Raw genomic sequence first — 27,383 nt, forward strand, 5'->3', positions numbered from 1 at the left:
CACTACGCCTTTTCTTGGCGACCAGAGCCCCAGCAATCGCTTCGGCCTCCGCGACGCAGCTCGCTTTCTCCACCGCGCTAGCAGCCACGGCCGCTCTATGTGAGTGCCCTCTGTCTGTGTCTGCGAAACTACGCCGGAACAAATCGAGGAGCGCCAGAGCGATTGGGCCAGATCGAAGAGCTGCAGTGCGATGGGAAGAAAGGGCAAATTAGGCATTCCGCCTAATTAATGGCTAAAATTTGATGTTTTAAGATTTGAGGCTAAAATTTGATTTTGTATGCCCAGTAGGGCCATTCGGCCCTATTATCTCTAGTATAAAACTAGAATGCATGGGCAATGTGACTATTGTTTTACAAAATTTGATTTGCCAAATATGTCCCCACTTTTAATCTATTTCCAGGGCAATAATGTAATATTATATGATTATTATTCTAATATTTTTTATTTAATTGATTATTATCATAATCATGATCATACAAGAATTTTACCCCAATCACAATTCTAAACACGTTTGATAAGATTTTATCTATTTACCACATATAATTATTATTTGAATCCAAGCGACGACCAACTGAACAAGGCCAACATTCATACAAGTTCATAATATTGTGTATTTGTGTTAAGTGGGTATTGTATTTTTCTGAAGGTCGTTCATACAAATTCATAATATCACATTGTACATTCGTAAGATTATGTTGTCTAATCATAAAATTATATTGTATATCATCATCATCATCATCATCATCATTATATAATACGGTTAGCGATCCATGCGCTCCCCTTAAATTTAGATCCCACGTGGCATGTGTAAGAATTCAGTATTTGAAATTCCTGCAATTCTAGAGCATTTGAGTTTATAATATTCATCCTACGTGCCAAATTAATTCCACATAAATTATTTTATTTATTTTATTAAATATCATTCACTAAATCCCTAATTGAATCCTAACTTTTCATTCCGCCACTACCACTAAGCCCTACTTTTAAGTTTTAACATTGTCATCCTTCTCCCTCTCATATCTCCTTCCCTATCACCGAATCAGCCGGCGGCACGACTCCACGGCGGTCGCGAATCTCCTTCTTCCTTCCTCCCTTGACTCCGTCGTCGAACCACCGCAAACGGTGAGGAAATTCTATATCCTGTTTTGCATCTTTTCTCATTTTATTATTTGTAGAAAATGGTTTCTCTAAAGAAGTGGAAGTGGATGATTTATTAATTTCTCTGAAGCACAAAAGTGATAGTAACACTACCTTGCCTACATGTGTGACGTCAGTGAGTTTCTCTTGCAGAAATGTTGTTTCTCCCCCTTAATTGTTACTTTCAAGCATTCGTTACAACTTGGGTTAATTGATCATCTTTACTTTTAATAATTTTTGGATATAGGAGGGACGTAATTTCATAGATCCCCATAGCTACCCTCTAACCAAATGAAAATCCCTGTCTGAAATAGAAGTACAAACTTTGAGTGGAAATGTTGGATTCTGCTTTATTTATTTTTTGTGCGGGTCGCCAAGAACCATAATCTCCAGTCTCAAAAGCACCTACAAGTTTGGAACAATATCAAGCCTTCTCCTTAATTCACTCTCCTATGTGGCATCACCATGAATCTCTATTTCAAATCCCTGCAATTCTAGAGCTTCTAGCTTTAAAATATATACTCATTTCATTTAAAGAAGAACTGATGAGAAATCAGTTAAGATACAAAGTAAAACATACAAAGCGGAGTAAAAAGTAAAAACACTTGGACAACCATGGACAAAGTAAAAACACTTGGACAACCATGGACTCCAGCAGTATGCCTGTTTGCGCCTTTGAACTTCATCTTCATGTTCCTAAGCTTGTTTCTTCTGCACTTGTTTTCCATTGACTCGAGGTCTTACTGGTTCGTCTGCTTTGAACTTCTGGTGATCCTTTTGCTTTATCAACTTCATTTGAGAAGGTTTGTCTCTGACTTTTACTTTCCCATTTTTGGCAACATCAAAAAGAAAGAGTTGATGATGGAAGCTATGATCAGAAGGTGCCCAACTCCGAGTCTCAGAAGCTCGTAAGAAGATATGAAAGTAGTGTGAGTACAGAGATACAAAAGAGGAAGACGTAAGTGGGAAGGGAGATGATGAGGGAGACGGAGAAGAGGAAGAATGAGAAGCAGAATGCAGTTTGTTTGGGCGGTTGGGCCGACCCAAGACTTTGATGGTTGGGCTAAAAGTAAAGTTCCCAAACTTGAGCCCAAGGCCCCAAAGCAAACTTGGACACCAACTCTAAACTAATCCTCCTGTCACTTTGATGGTTGGGCTAAAAGTAAAGTTCCCAAACTTGAGCCCAAGGCCCCAAAGCAAACTTGGACACCAACTCTAAACTAATCCTCCTAGTTCTAGTATATTTTTAGCCCATAACTGAAATTATAAGCTGCAAAATAAATGAAATATATTCTTTCAAAAATAAGAAAATTGATAATATACTATTAAAAGATAACTTCTAATTTGAAATAAATTTCAAAATTAAGTGGTAATTTTTTCTTTATCTTTTTATTTGTTTGTTTTATTTATTTCAAAAATTATGAAATTTGACTAAATATAAAGTATATAATATGATAATTGAGTTGGTATCAATTTTATATAAACATAAAAATATTTATCTTGGTTTGCGCGGGATGCAGATGCTAGTTTATTTTAATAGAGAAGACAAAATATATAAACAAAAACGGAAATTGAATAGAGTAAAATAACTCTAACAGTGACGGTTAGTAAGATATTCGGTGGAATTTTCTTTTGAATCAACCTTACTTAGGGCTGGCAATTTTCGACACGACACGAAAACACGACACGAAACCGCACGAAATTAATGGGTTAGTAACACGCACGATAAGGTTCGGGTCCTTATCGGGTCGACCTGATGAGGACCTGATAATTTCGGGTCGGGTTCGGGTTGGGTTTGGGTCGGGTTCAGGTAACCCGATAGTGATATTATTATTTTTATTAAATATTTATTTTAATTTTTAAATTTTCGATTTCTTAGTTTAGGCCTTAGGGTTTCATTCATTTCAAATTTCAATCAATTCCAAATTTCCAACTCCCAAGTCCCAGCCGCCGCACTGCCCGCACACACCCTTCGTCCCTTCCATTCTTCCAAATGATTTTGTTAAGCTTATTGGTTTAATGCTTTATATTGATTATATTTTTAGTTTGGCATATGTTATAATTGTTGATTTATTGGATATGTTGATTGTTGAGCATATGTGATGAATTTTGTATTTTTTTTAATATTATTATTCATGTGAATGAATCAAATCAAATTCGTGTTGTTATCAGGTCATAATCAGATCGTGTCGCTATCGTGTTGTGTCAACCCGATTCAAATCGGGTTGTTATCAGGTCGTAATCAGATCGTGTCGCTATCGTGTCGCTATCGGGTCGTGTCAACCTGATTCAAATCGGGTTGTTATCGGGTTCGTGTCGGGTTCGGGTTGGGTTCGGTTTAGGTGTATCCGGTTGGATTCGGGTTGGGTTCGAGCATTTTCTTATCAGGTCGGGTTCGAGTTTGGCCTTATCAGGTTGGGTTGATATCAGGTCGACCCGATAGTGATCCGACCCGCACGATTTGCCAGCCCTAACCTTGCTTATATATGGTTTTTTCTTCACAAAAACTTATCTGCGCGCCTCACAAATTGAGCGCTCACCACATGCGCGCGGATCTTGGTGCGACCCGACCCGGATCCGGGTCCATCACATAAAAAAAACCCTGAAAACCTACCCTTTTCTTCTTTCTCCTTCTTTTCCCTCTGTAGCCGCTCTGTCCTTAGTTTGTGGAGTGGCAGTTGATAAATGACACTTTAGATATATGTAAATGACATTATTGATTTTTGTTAATGCCACTATATATTTATGGATTATGATGTGTTCTATTTTATTTTGAATGAAGAAAGTATTCATATAAGATTATAAGTGCCACTGTTCTGTTTATATACTATAACATCTCAATGACACTTTTCTTATATTCAAATGACATTATAACATTTGAAATGATATTCCGTATACTTGACACTATTAGGATATATAAATGACACTATGGTATTTTAAATGACACTATAATATTTTAAATGACATTATAATATTTGAAATCTTATAATGTCATTTGAAATTACATAGCGTCATTTGAAATTTTATAGCGTCATTTGAAATGTTATAATGTCACTTGAGTCAACAGTGCCATTTAACATTTAAAGTGACACTTTAAGATTTAGAATGACACTATGACATTTCGAATGACACTACAATATTTCAAATGACACTTTAATAATTTGAACGACACTACTAGATTTCAAATGACACTATAACAATTGAAATGATACTACAATATTTGAAATGACACTATAACATTTTAAATGACACTTTAACATTTCAAAAGAAACTATAAAATATTAAATGACATTACTATATTTCAAATGACACTACTCCGACATAAAAATGACACTACAAGCTTTCAAAACACACTTTAACATTTCAAAAGACACTTTAAGATTTTGAATGACACTTAGACATTTCGAATGACACTACAAGATTTCAAAAGACACTTTAACATTTCAAAAGACACTTTGATTTAGAATGACACTTTGGCATTTCGAATGACACTACAAGATTTGCAATGACACTTTTGAACATTTCGAATGACACTATAACATTTTAAAATGACACTATAGCATTTCAAAATGACACTTTAAGATTTCGAATGACACTACATGAAATCTTAAAAATGACACTATAACATTTCGAATGACACTATAACATTTCAAAATGACACTTTAATATTTTCAACAAACGACACTTTTGAACATTTCAAATGACATTTTAACATTTCAAATGACACTATAAGATTTGCAATGGCACTTTTGAACATTTCGAATGACACTATAACATTTCAAAATGACACTTTAAGATTTCGAATGACACTACATGAAATCTTAAAAATGACACTATAACATTTCGAATGACACTATAACATTCATTTGTGGATTCATGTGATGCCCCGCTCTTTTAAATACATATTAAGATTAAATATGTGCATTAGTTATAAAATTCTTTTAATTCTTTACTGTGATTATTTTGTTCAGATAATATTATTTCAGCAAAAGTCTGTATAAGAGATACAGAGCTGCGATTTAATATTCAGTCATGAATCAAACCAATAATTAAATTATTGGGTTAGCTACACGTTTGAGACTTTGCTTTACCAATTGATTGATTCAATCAATATTATTAGAAATTTTAGATTTATAACCGATTTCATAAATCGTGTTATTTAAATCGAATTGTTGGAATTATAATTTGAGATCATGTGAATAATAATTTTATTATTTCACGCTTTATATATTTAGTACTAAGTCGCGAATTAATTCCGACTTTCACGTATTAAATCCCAAGTGTGAGGATTTAATTTATACGATGAGTATTTAATTAGCAAGAACTGGAGAATTATTGCATCAACGAGTACGAACTATGAGAAATTAGAACATGATAAATAGTCACATCATATCCTACTACACTATTTCACCATCCCCTCATTACTTCAGTCTTTTCAAAAGTTACATATTTTCTCCTGTAACTATTCTTTTCAAAATCGCATAAATATTTTTCAAAGATTGCATGCTCAACCTTCCCCTCCAACTCAAAGATTGCAGATTTCAAAGATTGCAGATCCATTGCCGCAGCAAATCTTATTTTTTTCAAAAGTGCAGATTCTAGCCGCTGCAAATCATATTTTTTTCAAGAGCAGCTGACTTTCACTCACCTCTCCAACTCCCTACACCAAAAATTCCACGTTCATAAACTCCATTGTCGCAGCAATTCGTCTATAAATTAACTCAAATGAATCAGTTTTAAAACCACAAACTTCAATTGCTAAATTCTAAAGTACAGAGTATTCGTTCTGAGCAGAGTTATTCCTTCAGCAAGGTTCAGCAAAGGTATTAATTTCAACCTTCTTCCTGTGTACACATATTACTATCCAAGACATATCAACACCAAATATTAGATATCATTTTACAGTTTACAAAATTTGTATACGCATCAAAGCTTTCACAAGAAATCAAAATTAGAATTTGTATCTCAATAAGAATACAGAAAACCAAGTTTTCATTCCAAAAATCAAGTCTTTACACCAATTGAGTTTTCTGTAAACTATTTCTAATATACGAACCTATCGAGTGATAAAATGAGAGGGAAGATACGGTGGACTGCCGAAGCCCTGCTGTCCATGGCGATGGCGGCTCCAGGAGAGGCGGCTGCCGGATTCTTGCTGCCAACAGCAGCGGCTGACGGCCGCGCTCCTCCAGCGAGCTGCTGGCCGTCGATCGCAGGCGGCTGTCAGCAGCGCGACTCTGGCGAGCAGCAGCAGCTCCAGGCGGCGACCTCGACTCCCGGCGGAGCAGCAGCAGCTCTAGGCGGCGACCTCGACTCCCGGCGAAGCAGCAGCAGCTCCAGACGATGGCAGCCGCTCTAGACGGCGGCGATGGCTCCAGCGCGGCGGCGCGACGCCGGAATCAAAAACGAGAGTGAGAGAGAGATGAGATGGGTGTGTGCGTTTCAGGGAAGAAAGAGAAATAGAGATTTGGAGGGAAGGGAGGAGCAGGACGACGGCGGTATGCCGGACCTTCGCCGATCTCGGGCGGCGGCGGCAGAAACGAGGAGAGGGAGAGAGATGAGCCGCGTCTGTGTGTGTGCGTTTCTTGAAGAGAGAGAGAGAGAGATTGAAATTGTGAGAGAGAGAGAGAGGCGTGAGGATAAAAAAAATAAGAGAGAGAGGGCTTTACTTTTAATTTGGGCCACACTTTAATATAGACTTTGGGCTTCATCTTGGGCAATTTATTTTAAAAACTGAAATTGGGCTGCGTTTTTAGGCTTCATAAAATTGGGCTTATTTTTTTAAAAAAAAAATGGGCTACCAGATTTCATTTATTTAATTTATGGTCTTTTAATTTATTTTAATTAAGCCTTGATTCATTGTTAATTTGACTAAGTTTTATTAATTACTTAGTTCCTTTAATTAGTTAATTATTGAAACCCTATTTTATTTTATTGCTTTTAATTAGAATGGATTATTCCATTAATTAGACTTATTGTCTTTATTATGGACTAATCTAGATGAGAGTTATTTATTGATTTAAGGGAATCATTTCTCATATTAATGGGTCTATTAATTATTTCCTTAAATTAGATTGTTATTAACATGTGCTATTAATCCAACTCGTTAGTTAAGTCTTTAATTTAGTTTTGTTATATAATCATAGTCATGATTGTTAATAAAACTACTCGAGTTATTATCTTAGAATAATAATTTCTCGGTTAATAAGGACTTCATAGTAAACATGCATTCTCATCATTAAGGATTCCCAAACGACTTACCTTATATTCCTAATAAAGGTCAAGTGTGGGAGTCGGTGCTATCAGGAGAATCACTGCCTTAGTAACGAAACTCTACAATAGGTAGGCATTACTTTCATATATATCAAATGAGTTTAAATGTTACGTTCAAGCAAGTTATTTCATGATAAAATCTTTGAATTGAAGTTATTTCAAGTATTGTCTTGCCATAAAATGTTTCAATTTCAGTATGATATCTATCTGATATGGCTTTGCCAGCTATGTAATCGTATTCGGGTCCTGAGCAGTTGATAGCTATCCTGCCAGAGCTAGAGTACACCAGTGACCGTGAGTCATCTAGCGGGTTGGCCGGTCAAGTGACCGTGAGAGGTGGCCACCTCTCCGGCACACAGTTTCAGATATGATAGATTACAAAAGAACTTAGTCTGATCAGACGAACTTTAGAATCACAAATGAATTTAGTATGCTTGGGCCTTTATGAGTAAAAATCCCTGGTTATACTATTGAAATGGCATGACAATTTACAGTTATTAAGTATGTATATGATTTTCGGCATATGTCTACTGAGTACTTTGTACTCAGCTCTGCATGTATTTCTAAATGTGCAGGTTGAGCAGTGATGAGTGATGATGGGGTGTCGTGCGGAGCTTTGTCATAATTACTAAATAAACTCTTGGCGATACATGTCTTCATACATGTATCACGTTCTTATTTCCGTTGCGAACACTCAGTTATGATGCAGATTATCCTATTATGTTGGATTGTTAAATCGAGTTATTGTATAAACACTTAAATCGGATGCTCTTGACCGATTACTCGCTCTTATTTATATATGTGTGCATTATTTTCATATTACATCTTAATCTTAATTTAATTCCTTTACAATTATTTATCACCCCTTTCTGTCCCCTCTCCTAATTTCCCTTCCCTAGTCACGGTTTCTCGGCTTACCTATCCTTAGTTAAGTTTGGTCGTGACAATTCAGGTTTAGGTTTCAAGTTTAGGGTTTAGGTTTCAGGTTTAGGGTTTAGGTTTCAGGTTTAAGGTTTAGGATTCAGGGTTTCAGGTTTAAGGTTTAGGTTTAATAGTTAAAGTGTCATTTGAATTTCTCGAGTGTCATTTGAATTTCAGGTTTAGGTTTCAAGTTTAGGGTTTAGATTTTAGGTTTAGGTTTCACGTTTAGGGTTTAGGGTTTCAGGTTTCAGGTTTAGGGTTTAGGATTTAGGGTTTCAAGTTTAGGGTTTAAGGTTTCAGGTTTAAGGTTTAGGGTTTAGGTTTCAGGTTTAGGGTTTAGGTTTCAGGTTTAGGGTTTAGGGTTTCAGGTTTCAAGTTTAGGGTTTCAGGTTTAGAGTTTAGGTTTTAGGTTTAGGTTTGAGGTTTAGGGTTTAGGGTTTAGGATTTAGGATTTCAGGTTTAGGGTTTAGGTTTCAGGTTTAGGGTTTAGGATTTAGGGTTTCAGGTTTAGGGTTTAAGATTTCAGGTTTCAGGTTTAGGGTTTAGGGTTATAGTGTCATTTGAAATCTTATAGTGTCATTTGTTTGTCGGAATAGTGTCATTTGAAAATGTTATAATGTCACTTGTTTGTCGGAGTAGTGTCATTTGAAATGTTATAGTGTATTTTGAAATATTAAAATGTTATAGTGTCATTAGTATATCGGAGTAGTGTCATTTGAAATCTTATAGTATTATTTCAAATCTTATAGTTTCATTTGAAATCTTTTAGTGTCACTTGAAATTTTGTAATATCATTTGTTTGTCGGAGTAGAATCATTTGAAATCTTATAGTGTCATTCGAAATCTCATAGTGTCATTTGAAATCTTCTAATATCATTTAAAATATTAGTGCCACTATCAAATCTTGTAGTGTCATTTTGTTTGTCGGAGTAGTGTCATTTAAAATGTTATAGTGTCATTTCAAATATTATAGTGTCATTTGAATCAAAAGTGTTATTTAAAATGTTGAAGTGTTATAGTATCATTTGTATATCGAAGTAGTGTCATTTGAAATCTTGTTGTGTCATTTGTTTGTCAGGAAAAAAATTACATTAATAACATTGACACTATTTTTGTTAGTAAAAAACACTTTAAAAACACTATAACATTGACACTATTTTTTGTAGTAAAAAATACTTTAGAAACACTTTAATGTGGGTTTGAAAAAGAATGAAACATTGACACTATTTTTGTTAGTAATTTCGAATTATAAAAAAAAGTGCTAAAACTAGAAATTGAACTGTAAATAAATGCACAGAAAATAGAAAAGTATTGAGGAAAAAAAATAGTAAATGCGCTGGGTGGGTTTCGTAGGTTTCGAACCCTCATGCTTCACTCAAGGCTTTGAAGGCCTAACCAATTAGGCTAGATGATTGCTCTGTATTACAGCTATTCCGCTTTTACTTATACCATAACAGCGATAATTCTATTTTTTTTAATATATAAGCGCGTGCGCGCACAATTTAGGCGGCGCTCACGTAAGTCTTTCTCTTTTTTCTTTGACATTGCGACGAAGTAGATAGAAAATTAAGAAAATTCAACGTAGAATTTTCTTTTGAGTCCACACGTATTTAATATGTGGTCCTTTCTTTAACACTAGCCACGAAATTAGGGAAGAGTATATACTACACCGGGGCGTACTACACTTTTCATATAAGACAAAAATCAATGGATCCCAAAAAACCTTCCAAATATCAAATTAACCCCTCAATTTCTTTAATAAAACAAAACCCCATACAAGATTTTAAAATAGCTAGAAAATCCTCAGATCATTTTTCTATAAATAAAAAACATGCAATTAACATAATATGGCCCAACATGCTTCCGTACAACTTCAAAATAATTCTTAAATTTAACCAACATTATACCTTTGTCGACTGGTCTTCTTCAGGAGTCAGTTTTGTTGCGTTTTACGGCTCGTCTGCCACCCCGGCACGCACCAACCACACACTCGCAAATGATGGTTGCAACCCTCCTCCTTCACTAAGTGCCGACTCAATATTTTATTGGAAAATTAAAGAAAATATTTTTACTAAACCGGAAATTTGGGCGAAAATACAAAACGTTTAAAAGAGGAATTATAAAATACTTAATTTATTTCATAAATTTCTCCCAAGGGAGGAGACTAACTTGTTTTAGCTACCCATGGTAGCTGACACTTGTGTACATAAATTAAAAAAAAAAACAAAACAAAAACTAAAACTAAAAAACTTTGAAAACTGAAATTTAAATACAAAGATAGATTCTGAAGAGAGAATGTGTTGTGTAAGAAAGTTGTGAAATTTTTCGATGCCTTCTTCTCTTCAGCACTTGTGTTTATATAGAGGTTTGAACCCCTCTATTATTGCTCGGTTATTGGCCCCGGATTCTTTCTTCGTGGCCAGCTTGCTTGAAAATGACATCCACCTTCTTTTGTCGGTCTTGATTGCCAACACTTGTTAGTGGCTTCACATGGTGCTGGACCCTTGCTTTATCGTCTTGTGATAATGCTGGTAGGGGCCAGCTACTTTTCTTCTCCACTCACTTTTGTCCTGAAGCTTTTGGTGAGTGGTTCTCCTGTTCTTCCACCCACTTCTGTCGTTTCTTTTGTGGGTGCGATCCTTGCTGTGAATCACATGATTCACTCTGCTTTGTTGGCCACCTTACTTTTTTGGTGCCCGCGGAGTTCTTCCCTTTGGGGTCTGACGCTCGTCATGCTCATCAGACCGGAACCTCCTTCTGTCAGGTTTCGGAAGGAAACCTTTGCCGAATTCTGGCTCCTTCTGCGACGAACATTGATCGCAGATCCTTTCGCTCCAATGGCTTACATGAGCCATATTGCAGAATTTGCGACGAGTCTCCTTGCTCCCCGCTATCCTGTTTCCCCAAATAGTTTGCCTTTTGTTTTCGAAAGAGTTTTCGGCAAACTGGGTTGTGGTTCCTGTCATTGTATTAACCAGGAACGTTCCCAGATCTGAGCTCTGAAAGAACTTGAATCTGGACTTCATTTTGTCCATCTCTGTAAGACAGACCCAAAGACCCCATGCTCGTCTCGTGGAGATTTGATCCTCCGTAAATGTTGAGACGATTGCGGCATTAAACTCAGGAACTTTGATCCGGTTCAAGGCTCCCGTATCTGGTCTCCGAAGCTTGATGAAATGGAAAGCCTCGTAGATTCCTTTGCCCACCGGTTCTGGAGCTGCACTGAAAAAGTACAATTCTAGAACGTCTCCCCTTTTGAGGGACTCGTTGTTCTCCCATGCGTCGAACACCGTTTTCTGGATCCATTTGGGTAGACCCTTGATTTCGGTGAAGGCCGGAGAAGTGGTATAAACTGAAGCTAATGCCCCAAATTCATACCATTCTTTAACATCGTTTGGATTGGCTCCTGGAGTCATCCAAACCCTTGGATATTTCCCTGCAACATCAACCCGGCAATTTCCCGGATTAATGCCTCTTCTCGTGAGAAGTTTCTCCCACCTATCTTGATACATCTGCCAAGAAGGAGAAGAAATAATAAGATTAGTATCAACCTTAACTTGGCCTGTCATGGGCCTAAGGCTGATCTCTCCCTCTTTTTCCCCAGAGGTGGAGGGTTGACATGTTGATTCAGGGAGTGACCCCTTAACAACATCTTTTCCTCGAGCGTCCGGTTGTAAAGCCATTCTCTCAGGACTTGGGCTAGGGGTACTTGAATCCCCTGCTACAGGTAATCCGCCCTGTACGGAAAGCATTGCTTTAGCCCGATTTTCACGGACTGCGCGCAAGAGCGGCTTGTTGAGTACTTCCTGAAGATTGAACATCTTCATGAAGCAATCATCGATTTGGTTGGATACTTGGGCTTCGTCAGCCGCTTGTATCTTTCCAGCTTGTTTAGTGTGTAGTACACACTTCTGCCATTCTTGTTGTAGCAGCTCTAGACTTGCAAAGAGCTGCCCCTGTATTGCCTCGATGGCCTCCACTTCAGGGAGCTCCATCCCTTGTAAGGAAATCTGCAAGAACATTTTGTTCAGATTTTAAAACGACAATATCATAATCATAATATTGACATTCGGCTTGCCATCTAAGCAATCTAGATTTTTCAGGCTTAGATTCAATCTTTTTTGTTAGGAAAGCTTTAATGTTAGTGTTATCTACTTTCAAAACAAATTTCTTAGCAAGTAAGAAAAGCGGCCATTTTTTAAACGCCTTTCGCACTGCAAAGAATTCTTTCTCGTTGATGTGCCATCGCACAGCTTCGTTGTCGGAGAAAAGACCGCTACAGTATCTGCAAGGTTCTTCTCCATAAGGGGTGATCTTTGTAAGCACTGCTGCCCACCATGAATCACTCGCGTCAGTGTAGAGGACCAAATCATCCTCGTCTTGTGGTATTGAAAGTTTTGGGAGATTTTTACAAATCTCTTTCAACTTCTTTATACCCTCTCGATGTTCCTCCTTCCATATGAATGGAACATCTTTCTTCAGTAGTGGACTGAAGACCTTTCTGTGTTCTGCAAGGTTTTTGATAAACATCCCTGCAAAATTGACAACTCCGAGAAAACTTTGGAGCTGCTTCTTTTCCTTGAGATCCTCCGGAAAATTCTGGACCTTCTCCACAATATGATCTTGTAGAATAATTCCAGATTCATCGATCTCAATCCCCAGAAACTCCATCTTCTGGGTGGCTATGACTGCCTTCTTTTCAGATAGCACCAGTCCTTCTTGTTGACAAACATCTGCAAAGATCTCCAGATGCCTGACATGTTCATGAATGTTTTTTGATGCAATAAGAATGTCATCAATATAAACAAACATAAACGAAGAATAATCTTTGAAGAGATTATCCATCTTCCTTTGGAATATCTGAGGTGCGTTAGCTAGCCCCATTGGCATGACATTCCAGACGTAATGTCCTTGAGGAGTTGAGAAGGCTGTGAACTTCTTACTTCCTTCCTCCATGCGAATCTGGTAGAAACCTGATTTGCAATCGAACTTTGAGAATACCCTTGCACTTCTGATGCAGTTGATAAGGTGTTCTCTGCTTGGGATGAAATATCCATCAAACTCAAGAATGTCATTAATCCCTTTATAATTAATGACCAATCTTGGTTTTCCTCGCTTGATCTCCCCATGATTTCTCACCAGAAATCCCGGACTGCTGTAGGGTGATCTTCCTTCTTCGATCAGCTTTAAATCAAGATGTTCCTTGATTATACTTATCATATCCTGTTGATCTTGAGGGTTCATCAGGATAGGTCTGTACCTTACGAACTCATGCTCCTTTCCAGTTTTGACTTTCAAGGTTGCTCTGAGCTGGTTCTTGTCCCACCATGCCAAAGGATTCTCATGGTAACACTTCTGAATCCTTCTTTTGACGTCGGCAATGGACACCTGTTCATCTTCCTTGATATCTTTGTGTGATATCAGGGATACTTTGAGGATTTGAGTTTCTTCCTCAGAGAGATTTGGGAATCCCTCAGTTCTGCATTTGAGCAAAACTTCTCCGAATCTCCTTTGATCCTTCATTTGGGGTCGCCGAAGTCTGCCATCATCACCACGCTTGCTGCGGAATTTGATTGGCATTGATCGATGAAAAGCTCCATTGAGCCTTTGCACAATGATTTTGTGATCACAATTGGTTGTGAACACTAGCCGCCTGGCTTCATTGTCCTGTATGTACCTCTTGAAGCTTTGCAGAAAATTATTTCCGAATAATATATCTGCTCCGGTATCATGGAAATAAATTGGTGGAGTCTTGACCTTGTACCAAGGTGTCTGTCCTGCTCCGCCGATCAATATTTCCGTTTGCTTTACTCCCTTTGATAGAAGCAAAATCTTTTTGGAGAAATCCCTTCCTGCAATTCGAGGTAGATCTTCTTCCACTTCTGCTGGAAAGACTCCTCGTTTTGCTGTACAGATTCCTGCTCCCGAATCCACATAAGCAGCAAAATATTCTGCTTTGAATTTCTCGTATAACATCCCTACAGAGATGTATATTGAGAATGGACTTGTCATTAGATCATCAATCTTTGACGCCCGATTGTGATCTCCATTCCTCCTGATTTCCATGACCATGGTTTATATTTGTCAAGGAAATCTCGTCCTAAGATCAGGACATCTGCTTCTTGTCCGGCTTGGCCTTCGGTCTGGATTTCAAAACCGCCAACCTCCAGAATTCCGATGTATCGGTTGTCTCCTGGATTTGCCAGATAATACAACGAGCTACAAGGAAATTTGTTTTCCCTGTTTGTTGTATCAAATCTTGTGGAAACCTGTCTCCATCCTTCGGGACATTTGAGCTTAACCCTCATGTCTGGAGCTGGTGTTTCCTGGATCGCCATTCTCTCATATGATTGAGAGAAACTCCTTGTAATAGGCCCTGAAGTTAGCCTATTTCCTTGGAATGATAGCCTCGGTGCTCCAAGTCTGAGACTTTGAGTATGGCTAAGCACCGTCTTGTCTCCAATATCGATGTTGATTTCTCCGATCTGAGGAATCTCCACTCGGTTTGGTTTGACTGCCTTGGCTACCTCCTTGAATATTTCTGGAATTTCAATGAACTCCTTTCCCAGAAATAATTCTGTATGATGGGAATTTGATAAGGCATACGAGACTTGATAAGTCAGTGAGTATGGCCTATTCCCGTCTATCATAAGCTCCTTCTTTTTGTAGTCCTGATAGAGTGTCAGGGCTCGGCTGAAGGATGAATCTTGTAGATTATAAGCGATCTGTGGATAGAACTCGGTTATAATCCTCTTGGCATAGAGATTGCCTGAAAAGGCTCCTAGAACTGATGCTCTAGTATCTCTGATTCTTTTGTCGCAAAGTGCGACATCAATTGGTTGGTCTGTCCCTGGGGAGAGGGATGATTTGATTACCAACTGAATTGCTCCAATATGAATCCATTTCATCGTGCTTGCGACTTCTGGCTTCATTTTCTTAAGATCCTGCCTAATATCTTCAGCAGGAACCAGCTGGATCTCCACCTGATTACTTGTAATCTCCATTGGAAGCGCCATTTCTCGGTTTGTGACACCAAAATAGACATGATGCTTCCTCTTGGATGGTATCAAGCTATTAAAAACTCGATTCAATCTCCCATTGGAAAACCCTTGGTATGTCTGTACCTCTCCGGTTTCCCTATTGAGTTTCTTCACAAGCTTTTTCACCACTTCTTCCTGTGGAATCAGAAAATGGCTAGTAAATCCATTATGATCCTCTTTTTGGATGTGGTGGACCTCGTGTTCCTCTTTAGTCTGACTCGTCTCTGATTGATCCATCGGACATCTCCGAATCTTCAGAACTAAAGACTTCTTCTTGCTCATATATACTCTCATCAGAGGATATATCTTCAAATTGATACACGGGTATCAATTTCTGGTAGAAAATAGCGTCTTCGAGATCCGGTGTGGATTCGAATCTTCTCATCTCCCTCTTCTCGTTGTCTGGGCAATTGGTCGAAATATGCCCCTTTGCTCCGCACGTCCAGCAGTTGCAATCTTTGAAACTTTCATTTGCTTTGGTTTGAGTACGCCTGAAAGTTTTTCTCGCTGGGATTCTCTTTTGATTTGAGAATCTGTTTCTTGATGGTCCGCTCCGTTGGCCTGACTTATATGAGCGTGCCTTCTGTCTGGTCCACATAGTTCTTGGCTTCCAAGAACTCCTTCTGGACTTTCTTTCATAGGGTTGATACCTATGTTTCTTTCGGCTCCTCCTTTGATACAACAACTCAGCACCAATCTCTGTCGGAAGATCAATGTTGTCGCACATCAATGGAGATTTCTTGTTGAGCCTCCTCAATTTCTTGAGATTTCTCAGGTCCGCCGCCTTCTGGCACCATTCGGACAGCTTCTTGTGGACATAAGACATCCTTCTTGAGGCACTATCAAGAGGATATTCTCCCGGTGAAACATATTCGTTGATGAGCATCTCCCTCCATGGACTTGGGAACTTTGTGAAAAAGAGGTCCTTGGCGGTTTGATCATCAACAACCCCCATATGAACATATAGGGTATAAAGACGTAGAAATTCATCAAGAGCTTTGGGCTCTAGCACCATTAATCTTAGATTGTAGAGTGCCTGATGATATTTCTTGCGCTTTTCCTCTGCAGATCCCTCGAAAAAACCCATTCCCAAGAAATGGATTTTAATCTGTTTAGTAGCCTCCTTAATGACTTCATAAGGTTTTGTGCTAGTAAACAGTTCTTCCCTTGCTGAGATTTCGATTTTATCCCAGTATTGTTTTGCCATTCCTGCCAGACTTGCTTCGAAGATTTTGGCAAACTCCTTTTTATCGTACTCAATTGTAGTGACTACGATATTCAAAGCTGAAGCCCATTCGTCGATGAGATCCTCCCAATCTTTGAAACTGGCTTCGTCGAGGTTGAGAATCAATCCATATGGATGGATTGGTTCAAGTGTGGCCTTCCCTACAGGAGTATCCCGCATCTGTGGCCTGCGTCTTCTGGTTCGTTGGTAGTGGCTTGCATCGTCTGAAGCCCCACCCCTTTTTGACGAATTTTCTTCTTGGTGCTCGGGTTTGGGCACCTCATCTCCTTGGTTCATTTTTAAATCAACCATGTTGAGGTTAGCAAAAGATTCTGCTAACTCTTGTAGATCTTCTAATCCGATTCTATCAAGGCTATTCATAGTATTTGCCTTTCATGATTCGAATTATGTCCTTCGGTTGCAACTCCTTGGGTGCTGCATCAAATAAGGATGGATTCGTCGGGTCGTTGGACCATTGTTTCCGAATTTTCCCGGAACATGGTTTTCGCCTTTCGATCTCCTCCATTTTTCTCTGGATATCACGCAAGAGGGTTAATATTTCCTCTTGTTTGAGTGATATTCTGCTCAGCTCCATCGGTAGATCGTACAGCTTGACGCCATAATATTCCACCGTCTTTTGGATCTCCCGCAAGTTGACGTTGTCGGAAGAGCTTGGCTCGATCTTTTGGTAGCTTGGAAAAGCTACACTCGCCTTGTCTTTTGGTTCCATCAATCGTGCGACTGATGGGCCTCGTCTCTGGTTCGTTCAATCGCCGTTCTTATCCCGACGATTCCCATGAGAGTCTCATGATAGGATTGGATACCCGTGATGATATCACGAATAATTTCTGCATCTTCTCCTCGCCGAATATTCGTCACGAGGGCTCGATTATTCCAGTTGAGATCGTCTATAAGACGAGTCGTTTCTCTCTCCAAATCTTGAAGAGATTTCCTGTACACAATACATCTCGGACATTCGTCCGGATCCATATTTTCTAATGGAGTCTCCTCCCACATGGGTTATTCGTAAAATAAATTAAAATATAAAATAATTCCTCAATTTTAACCCGCTCTGATACCATTTTTAAGGATCGCGGGGATGCAATTGTTTAAATCATTTATAGAAAATTTTTCAGAGTAAAGCTCGGATTATCTATGCTTCCTTACAAAAATGTATGGAGTCAATTGTAAATTTTAGAAACAAATGGGGTCAAATTGGCTTTGGAAAGAATGGTGGGGTCCATAAATCAGTGTTTGTCTCACATGAAGGCATAGTGCGTCTGGGTGTAGCATAGACATTTCCCGAAATTAGGTAGAACCTTATCATGCTCATATGGCCTTATATATTGCCAGAGTGGTTGGGACTATATCTGCCAGCTATAAAAACATCCAAATCTCAATTGTGGAATCAGAATATAAAATATAAAATAGTGTTTTAAGTGTGTAGGTAATAAAGTATAAAATAGGAGAGAGAAGGTAATAAAGTGATAAAGTAGGAGAAAGAAGGTAATTAAGACCCCTTATTTTTGGACTAATTATTTCCTTATTTGAAAACGTGTCAAGATTCGTGAGACGACCCAAAAAAGAACATGTGTCATGATTCGTACGACGGAATGAGTAAAAGTTATAATTATTTAAGGATTAAAATTTAAAAAAAATTTATCTCCTCTCTCATCCATTTTAGATAAATATGTTTTTAAATTCTTTATTTTTATTTTTATTTTTATTTTTATTTTTATTTTGTTTAACTTATTATTTTTCCTTTTCATAATATCAATTTTCATTATTGTGAATTTTTCTTTATTTTTCATTCTTTCAATAATATAACTCAAATATGTTCATTTAATATTAATTTTCTTTATATTTATAAATATGATAATTTAGTTGATATTAATTTTATATAAATATAAAAATATAAAAACATTTCTTGTACTTTGCGTGGGGTGCAGATACTAGTTTATTTTAACGAAGAAGACAAAATATATAAATAAAATCAAAAAATAAATAGAGTAAAATAACTCTAACACTGACGGTTAGCAAGATATTCGGTGGAATTTTCTTTTGAATCAACCTTACTTTTATACAGTGACGTGTGGGCATTGGGCCCCACTCGAAATTTCAAAAAAATCAGGAGTATTTTTGTAATTTCACATATAATAGTAAATAAATACAAAAATATTATTATTATTTTAGTAATAATCTCAATTTCTCTATGCAATTATATGAGAGATTGATTTTCTGATATCTTATATCGAAAATAATGTATTTGTAGATATTACCAAAGAAACGATTATGCAACAATTTCAAAACATAAATAAAAATATTACTATGACGGTAGGGTATTTAGTTTTGTAATACTATGATGCAAGTAATGCATAATTGTGATTTAATTGAAGTTGCTATGTATTCAGAGTTTTTTTTATATTTTTTTTATGAATTTATAATATTATGATTATTATTCTCTCCGTCCAAGCTAAGTTGATCAATTTCTTTTCGGCATGCAATTTAAGAAACTAGTGTTTTAAGTGTGTTTTATAATAAAGTGAATAAGTGATTATATATTTCTTTGCTTATATTTATTTCATATAAAAAAAATTGAAACTTAGTTAGTTAGAACTACCAAAAAACAAATATTGATTAAGTTAGTTGGGACGAAGAGAGATTTTCTGATGGAATCCTCTGTCCCACAATTTAGTGTGTATCACCGTGTACCACTCCTATTCTTTTTATTTTATAATTATTTTTTATAAAAATAAAAATTATTATTATATTATGAAGTCTAATTAATATTTATCACTAAAAATTAAAATTTTTAAAAATTGTATACCCTAACTTTGAATTAATTAACCACCCAAATAATCTATTATTAATACAAATAAATATAAAATAATAATTATAAGCCCTATTTGGATGAGTGAACCCTTGTTAATTATCTTTATATTATATTAAAGCATAAAAAATTAAAAGTAAAGAAAAAATAATTAAAAATTATAAAAAATAATTCCTAAGGTTATTGTTGATACATAGAGAATCCAGAGAATGAAAACTATAATAAATAATAACATATACTATATTAAAATATAAGGTATATACCACTTGTCACCCTAACATTACATTAAAAAAAAACACCTAGTCGATCCTTAACAATTTTTTATGAAGTGCTTAAAGCTACTAACATAGTAGTGTAATATTTTGCGAGAGCAAATTAAACAAATTAGATCATTTTTTTCTTTTTTTTTTTGTAAATATTTATTTTCAAACACTTCATAGCATGCTTAATTTATAAGCTTCAATATCTTATAAAATGTTGCTAAATTTTATTGTGACCCTAAAATGAAGAATGAGAGGCAGAACGCAGTCTGTCTGGGCCGACCCAAGACTTTGATGGTGGGCCTAAAAGTAATGTTCCTAAACCTGAGCCCAAGGCCCCAAAGCAAACTTGGACACCAACTCTAAACTAATCCTCCTATCTTCTAGTATATTTTTTTAGCCCATAACTGAAATTATAAGCTGCAAAATAAATGAAATACATTCTTTCAAAAATAAGAAAATTGATAATCTACTATTAAAGAGATAACTTCTAATTTGAAATAAATTTCAAAATTAAGTGGTAATTTTTTCTTTATCTTTTTATTTGTTTGTTTTATTTATTTCTAAAATTATGAAATTTGACTAAATATGAAGTATATAATATGATAATTGAGTTGGTATCAATTTTATATAAATATAAAAATATTTATCTTGGTTTGCGCAGGATGCAGATGCTAGTTTATTTTAATAGAGAAGACAAAATATATAAACAAAAACGGAAATTTATTTGAGTAAAATAACTCTAACAGTGACGGTTAGTAAGATATTCGGTGGAATTTTCTTTTGAATCAACCATACTTATATACTCCCTCCGTCCCAATATTCAAGTCTCCTATTCCTTTTTGGGCCGTCCCAATATTCAAGTCTCCTTTCCCTTTTTGGCAAAAATTAAGATACAATTAGTTGAATTAACAATTCACTCTCTCTCTCTCTCCACTAATTAACAATTCTCTCTCTCTCCCTATCTATTGCCTATCTATCTCTCACTCTCTCTCTCTCTCTCTCTATCTCTATCTTCGTCCTCTCTCTCTGAAATCAAGCGCCGCCCGCTTCTGTGGGAAAACCCTAAGGCTCGTCGTCTTCCTCCATTCTTTGAGTCCGCCGCCTTTCTCCGTTCTTCTCCTCCGCCGTGATGAACCCTTCGTATGGTTGGAAGGAATATCTGAGCGACGAAGTCATTCCCGACACCGAAGATTCTCTGTCGTCGTGGGGTGATCCACCGCCCGTGTTTTTCCCTTTCTCCCTGTCGGAGACGTTTCCGGCGTCGCCTGAGGAGCGTGGTGGTGGCGCGTCAGAGAGCGAGGGCGTCCGAGAGTATGAGGTAGCTGAGAGTCCTTCTCCTCCGTTTCGACCTCCGATCATCCGACGGCCCGCAAGGATGAAAACGAGAATGAGGTCTGGCGAACTCGGGGATTTCGACCTTCTCTGTCATGAAACTTGGGGATCTGACTTTCTGAGCGAGGAAAACCCCAGAGGTCTGGCGATCTCGGAGGAATTGGAGGCGAACTCGGAGGAATTGGAGGCGATCTTGGAGGAACCAAACGAGTGGTGGCCCACTGCATCCAAAGCCCACCTACGGATGCTCGCACATATGTTCCCAATTCTGTTTCCGGTGAGATCTTTCCTTGGGCTCATGCTTATTTGGTTTCGGGTGATTCCCAAATCTATTTCCCCTGATTAATTTTGTGCTTGGGCTCATGCTTATTTGGTTTCGGGTGATTCCCATTCTGTTTCCCCTGATTAATTGTGTGCTAGGGCTCATGTTTATTTGGCTTCGGGTGATTCCCATTCTGTTTCCCCTCATCTATTTTGTGCTTGGGTGATTCCCATTCTGTTTCCCCTGATCTATTTTGTGCTTGGGTGATTCCCAATTCTTGGTGGCTGCATGCAAGAGCACTAGGGTTTGTTGGTTGTCAATTGGATCTGAAATGATATAAACATGCTCTGATTTTGCCACTATGATGGTTAAATGTGTTGTCTGTGCTTTGTGTGCTCGTGTGCTTACGTTGTGATGTGTAGTTGGCTGCCATCTTAATTGTTGGGTGTGTAGTTGGCTGTCATCTTAATTGATGCACATAGGCATTACCTTGTTGATGAAAAAGTCTCTCATAACTGGTTTGCTCACACTTTCTATGGGCTTTTGCTCTAGAGTTCCAGCCACCCTATTCTTACTTGATCTTTTTGCTGCCACCATCTCTGTAAATGGGAATATGCATATCTTCCCATCAAATATAATGCTGCCATCTACAGCAAATAGTGGCCGGCACACTGCAGATATGAACATCACCTTTTTATGAAGTTCTTGTTCTTGCATGTTCTATGTGGTTCAGCCTCTGTTGGTGTTAAATAGAACCTGTGAGAACTCTTTGTTAAGTAAAACCATTTCTCATCTACGTGTACAATGTTTTGCATGCTCTTGAACCTCAAGTTATGTGACAGCCTGCCCATCTCTATTGCATCTAAGCAAAACCTCAACCTTAACAGCTTATTTTGGGCTGTAAGGTCAGGTCTTAGTGCACTCGTGTGAGCTTTGATCAGACCTTGATCTATCCACCGACCTACGGTGCTCTTGCTGCAATTTATTCCATTAGCTAGTCTCCTTATGGTGGACCTCTTTGTTAAATCTAAACTTGCAATTAGCTCTAGGTCTATTTCAACTCTTTTTCTTCTTGGTCTTGCTATCTTCTTACTTGATGAATTTATGGCATGCCCTTGATTTTGTTGTTGTTTTGCCTCAGCCCAAATGCGCGAAACAGTTCGCCGGCAGACGTGGAACTTCTCCTCCATAGCTTTCATCTTCCCTCTTGGTGGCTTTCCATTTTTGCTTTCAAGAAGAAGGAATTGAAGCATTGAAGACCTCTCCTCTGTTGTTAAATCCTTTCTTCTCATCTTTTTTTTTTGGCACTTGTTCAGCTCGCTTGATAATGAAAAAATGGTGAGCAAACAAATGCTCTGTATATATAGCTGATGTTGGACGCATATTGTAACAATTTCAAATTTATGGAATTAAATGATTAAGTTTGGCCCACCATTTCTGCCGCCTTTTTTCCCCCTCTATTTTGCCGTGTTTTAGCATCAGTTTACTGTTCCCAATTCATAGTTAATCTAATAAACAATTCAATCACATTAAATAAAGCATTTTAAAATTAATTTAAATTGTTGAATTAATTTAAAAGACATTTTATTAGTCACTTTAATTAGTTAATAAAATAACATTAAATAAAGGAATAATTCTGTGGTCCCTACTACTTTTAGATCTAATTCAACTCTCCTTAATACCCGTGCCCAAAAGCAAGGAGACTTGATTAATGGGACGGAGGGAGTATGGTTTTTTCTTTGACATTGCTACGAAGTTGATAGAAAATTAAGAAAATTCAACGCAGAATTTTCTTTTGAGTCCACACGTATTTAATATGTGGTCCTTTCTTTAACACTAGCCACGAAATTACGTAGAACCTTATCATGCTCTTATGGCCTTATATATTGCCAGAGTGGTTGGGACTATATCTGCCAGCTATAAAAACTTCCATATCTCAATTGTGGAATCATATACCAGATTGCTTGCCTTCTTCACCTCTCAAATACTATCTCATATATATATTTTCATTCACAATTCCCATAAATATATACATTATTAACTCGAAGAGTTAATCATGGCGGCTTATGGAGCTCTGGTTTCTCTTATGCATATCATAGATCGGCTTGAAAAACATCCTTCCCCTCCAATTTCTATCCACAAACAGCAAGTTGAATCTCTCACTCAAAATGTTACCTTCTTGCAGGATTTTCTTGATTCTTATATTTCCCCAGTTGTGGATGACCATGAACCAGATTCATTGGAGCGTCGCATTGCTGATGCAGTTTACGCAGCTGAGGATGCCATCGAATCCCAAATTGTGCTTCAAATTGATAATCGACCCAAAATTCCTGGGAAGATGTCCAGTTTTATCAACTTGTTTCGAGCTCGGTGCAAATGCGCAACTATTGATAGAAATGAATTGGAGGTCGGTGTAAATGCAGCTGAGGACTTCTATCACGATCTGCAACAAGTGATAGAAGAAATGAATTCGATCTCAACCGCAGCTGATCAACTGCAGAGAAAGGTCTCCTCAACTCATGCTGCCTCCTCTTCCACTGTTATCAAGAAGGATGTCTTGGAGATTGTTGCCGCAGCTCAACTGCCGAGAAAGGTCTCCTCAACTCATGCTGCCTCCTCTTCCTCTGTGAAGGAAAGCATGATGGTGGGCTTCAAGGAGGTGTTACTTGAAGTGCTGGATAAGCTCACCGGAGGCCAACGCAGTCGCCAAATCATCCCAATCATGGGGATGGGCGGCATTGGTAAGACCACTCTTGCCCGACATGTATTTGAGCATGCGCTTGTTAAAGAGCATTTTGATATTTGTGCTTGGACTACGATTTCTCAAACTTATAATGTGAGAGAAACACTTAGAGAAGTTCTTTTCCAAGCAAGTGGGGATTCGGGTAGTGATCTGAATGAGGTTGAATTGGGAGAAAAATTGTATAAGTATTTATACGATAGGAGGTATCTCATAATTATGGATGATATGTGGAGTATAGAGGTGTGGGACAAGATCAGGTCTTCCTTTCCTGATTGCAATGATGGGAGTCGAATCATTGTAACAACTAGGCTGTCAAACTTGACTTCGCAGTTGAGAGTGTCTTATGGCGTTGGTATGAAATTTCTAGATGAGGCTAGTAGCTGGGATTTGTTCACCAACACTGTGTTTGGGCGAGAAAGTTTCCCTCATGAGTTAGAGAACATTGGAATGAATATTGTAGCAAATTGTAAAGGGCTTCCTTTATCAATTGCTACAATTGGAGGTCTTTTGGCAAAATCTGAGCGTACAAGAGAATATTGGGTGCGTATAGAGCAAAATTTAAATTCAATTGTGATTACGAATAATGATGAATTTTGCTTGAAAATATTGCGATTGAGCTATACCTATCTGCCCAACTATTTGAAGCCATGTTTTTTGTATATGGGTGTTTTTGAGGAAGATCGTAAAATTCGTGTCTCAATGCTGAAGAAACTATGGGTTTCTGAAGGATTTTTGAAACCCGTGAGTGGAAAATGTTTGGAAACAATAGCAGATGAGTACTTGAAGGAGTTGGTAGATAGAAATCTGATTTTAGTTGATGAGTTGGGGGAGTTTAGTGGAAATATAAAGTTTTGTAAGATTCATGATTTGTTGAGAGACTTATGCTTGAAAGAAGTTGAAAAAGAGAGGTTTTATGATATCATAGAAAAGTCTCCTTCAGTCATAGACAATGAACGCCGTCGGGTTGTTTTTCAAAATGTTGGAAGAGGGGTAATAAGTGAAGTCTCGAGATCTTTGTCACATGTTCGTTCTATAATATGTGATGGGAATAGCTTTGTAAGGCCTCACAATTTCAGATTGTTGAGAACATTCAAAGTATATGATACAGATAAACGTCAATTTGAAGAAGGCAGTGTTCATTTCCTAGGCGATGTCTTTCAATTGGTGAACTCACGGCACCTTGCTGTTAGACTTGATGGGAAGTCCAAATTCCCGTCTTCAATCAATTTGCTTTGGAATCTATCTACGTTAATAGTTCAGCAGTCTACATTCCATGAGTCTTGGGATATGATAAGATGTAGTATCGTTCTTCGTTGGCATAATATCATTGCACCGATTGAGATTTGGAAATTGCATCAACTTAGGCATCTCGAGTTTGTGGGTATAACACAATTGATGCTACCAGATCCTCCGAGTGAGATGGTTATCATGGAGAATCTACAAACGCTCAAAGGAGTAATGAATTTGTATTTGAATGAGGATGTGGTTAAAAGAATCCCCAATGTGAAGAAACTGCATCTACTTTACGATTCCGAAGAAATGGAGGGTTGTCTCATCAAGAGTTTGAGTGAATTGAAACAAATGGAGAGAGCAAACTGTTTCAGCTATCTTCAGTGTCTGAGTAAATTGGAAAACTTGTACTGCGTATTTAGAGATGGATGTGATGAAGAGTATTTGCAGAGGATTAGTTTCCCACACTCCCTCAAGAAGTTGAATTTGATTGTCAATAATGTGGAGTTGGAAGAGATATTGGGAAAGATAGGGTGGTTGCCCCTTCTTCACAAGTTAGTATTACAAAATGGTAGGTTCAAAACAGGCAAGTGGGACACTATTGAGGGCCAATTCCGGAGCCTCAAGCTACTACAATTGGTCGGGTGTCAAGGTCTAAAAAGTTGGACGATGGCAGAGAGCTCCCACATTCCACTTCTCCATGAGCTTCGTCTTCGAGGTTTGGATGAATTGGAGGAGATCCCTTCAGAAGTTGGAGAAATAGCAACGCTGAAATCAATTACTTTGGAAGATTGCAGTGAATCAGCGGTAGAGTCAGCTAAAAAGATAGTAGAAGAACAAGAGGATTTATATGGAGACCAACTTGACCTTCATGTTCGAGCTGAAGTTCCAAAAGCACACGAAAGACTGCAGAGCTTAGCAAGTCCCAACTTTGAAGTTACAGTGAGAACTTATTAGAATCATCCAAGATTGTTAGTTACAAGTCTTTCTATTGTTCCTTTTGTTCTACTTAAATAACCGATTTATTAGTTTCTCTTCCTTTTGGGAAACTTAAATGCTTAAACTTTCTTACATTACATCATTAAATTGTTGTTGCTGCTCATTTCTGACCACAATAATAATAATGACACATTGGCAAACATAAATGCTTTATCAATTGATGTTTTCTAATTCCAGCTTCTTTGATATAAAACTTGAATGGTTACTGTGTGTATAATATAATAAAGAAAGTTACTATTTAATAACATTAATTTTTGCTTCTGTAGGAACGACCTTAATTTGTTTAACAAATAATACCAAAACTATATTATTGTTATTATTATAGAAAAGAAAATTTGTGGTTCTAGACTTTCCCGCTAAAATAAATACCTACTCCCTCCGTCCACTAATTGTTGGCTTAGGAGGCAAAACACGAGTTTTAAGAAAAAATGTATTTTTATTAATTGAGTGGAGAAAGGGACCCACAATTTATTAAAGTCAATGCAATTAAGCCACAATTTATTAAAGGGACCCACAATTTTGATTAAAATATAATTATAAATTTACCCAAAATAGATAGGACATAAATTGGTGGACGAACCAAAAAGACAAGTAGGCCAACAATTAGTGGACGAAGGGAGTAATTTTTTATATTTTTTTTCTTAAAAAAAGTTGCCCAAATTAAAAGTTATTTCCCTTTGGCATAATTTCTTAAGGCGCGAAGAGGGTGTTTATTTTAAAGGATTAGTCTTGATAAATATAAATAGTAAGGGTAATCCCTTGTTTATTTTGATGGATTGAAATTTTGGAATATCTCAAAGTCCTTAATTATTTTTATCATTTAAGCTAGTTTTATTTAATTCTTATCCATTGTAATTACTATCAATCATACAGTAAACGCCCCTAAGCCTCGTCGTATTCCCTAGGCGATTTCCAACTCTTTCTTTTTAACTCACTTATGCATGCAATTCCTTTTATTTACCTTCATTTTTTGTTTTATTTTTTCATTTACATTTTTGAGAGGCCAAAGTTTTTTTAGGCCCGTAACTTTGATAGTTTTGCAAATATAGGACAATTTTTTTCAGGCTTGCAATTATAGGACAATATTTAAAAAATTAGACATTGGTAGGACAAATTGAGCCCGATGCC

General features: G+C 37.3%; 2 protein-coding genes across 3 annotated transcripts; both read left to right on the plus strand.

Annotated features, from left to right (window-relative positions):
* Positions 1-20,638: 20,638 nt before the first annotated feature.
* LOC130995092 (uncharacterized) lies at positions 20,639-22,705 on the plus strand. Of its 2 annotated transcripts, none has more exons than XM_057920244.1 (2): positions 20,639-21,298; positions 22,425-22,705. In XM_057920244.1, the coding sequence occupies exons 1-2, from the start codon at positions 20,819-20,821 to the stop codon at positions 22,473-22,475; spliced, it is 531 nt and encodes a 176-aa protein (XP_057776227.1). In that variant the 5' UTR covers positions 20,639-20,818; the 3' UTR covers positions 22,476-22,705. The 2 variants fall into 2 exon arrangements, 1 of the variants encoding a protein (XP_057776227.1); XR_009092045.1 differs by lacking the exon at positions 20,639-21,298 and adding an exon at positions 21,985-22,332.
* A 634-nt stretch (positions 22,706-23,339) lies between these two features.
* Positions 23,340-26,213, plus strand: LOC130994484 (putative late blight resistance protein homolog R1A-10). Its single transcript, XM_057919527.1, has one exon. It carries the CDS (start codon positions 23,340-23,342, stop codon positions 26,211-26,213), a length of 2,874 nt encoding a protein of 957 aa, XP_057775510.1.
* Positions 26,214-27,383: the final 1,170 nt, after the last annotated feature.

The sequence above is a fragment of the Salvia miltiorrhiza genome, chromosome 7 (assembly GCF_028751815.1).
Source record: "Salvia miltiorrhiza cultivar Shanhuang (shh) chromosome 7, IMPLAD_Smil_shh, whole genome shotgun sequence".
In the NCBI taxonomy this organism is placed as follows: Eukaryota; Viridiplantae; Streptophyta; class Magnoliopsida; order Lamiales; family Lamiaceae; genus Salvia; species Salvia miltiorrhiza.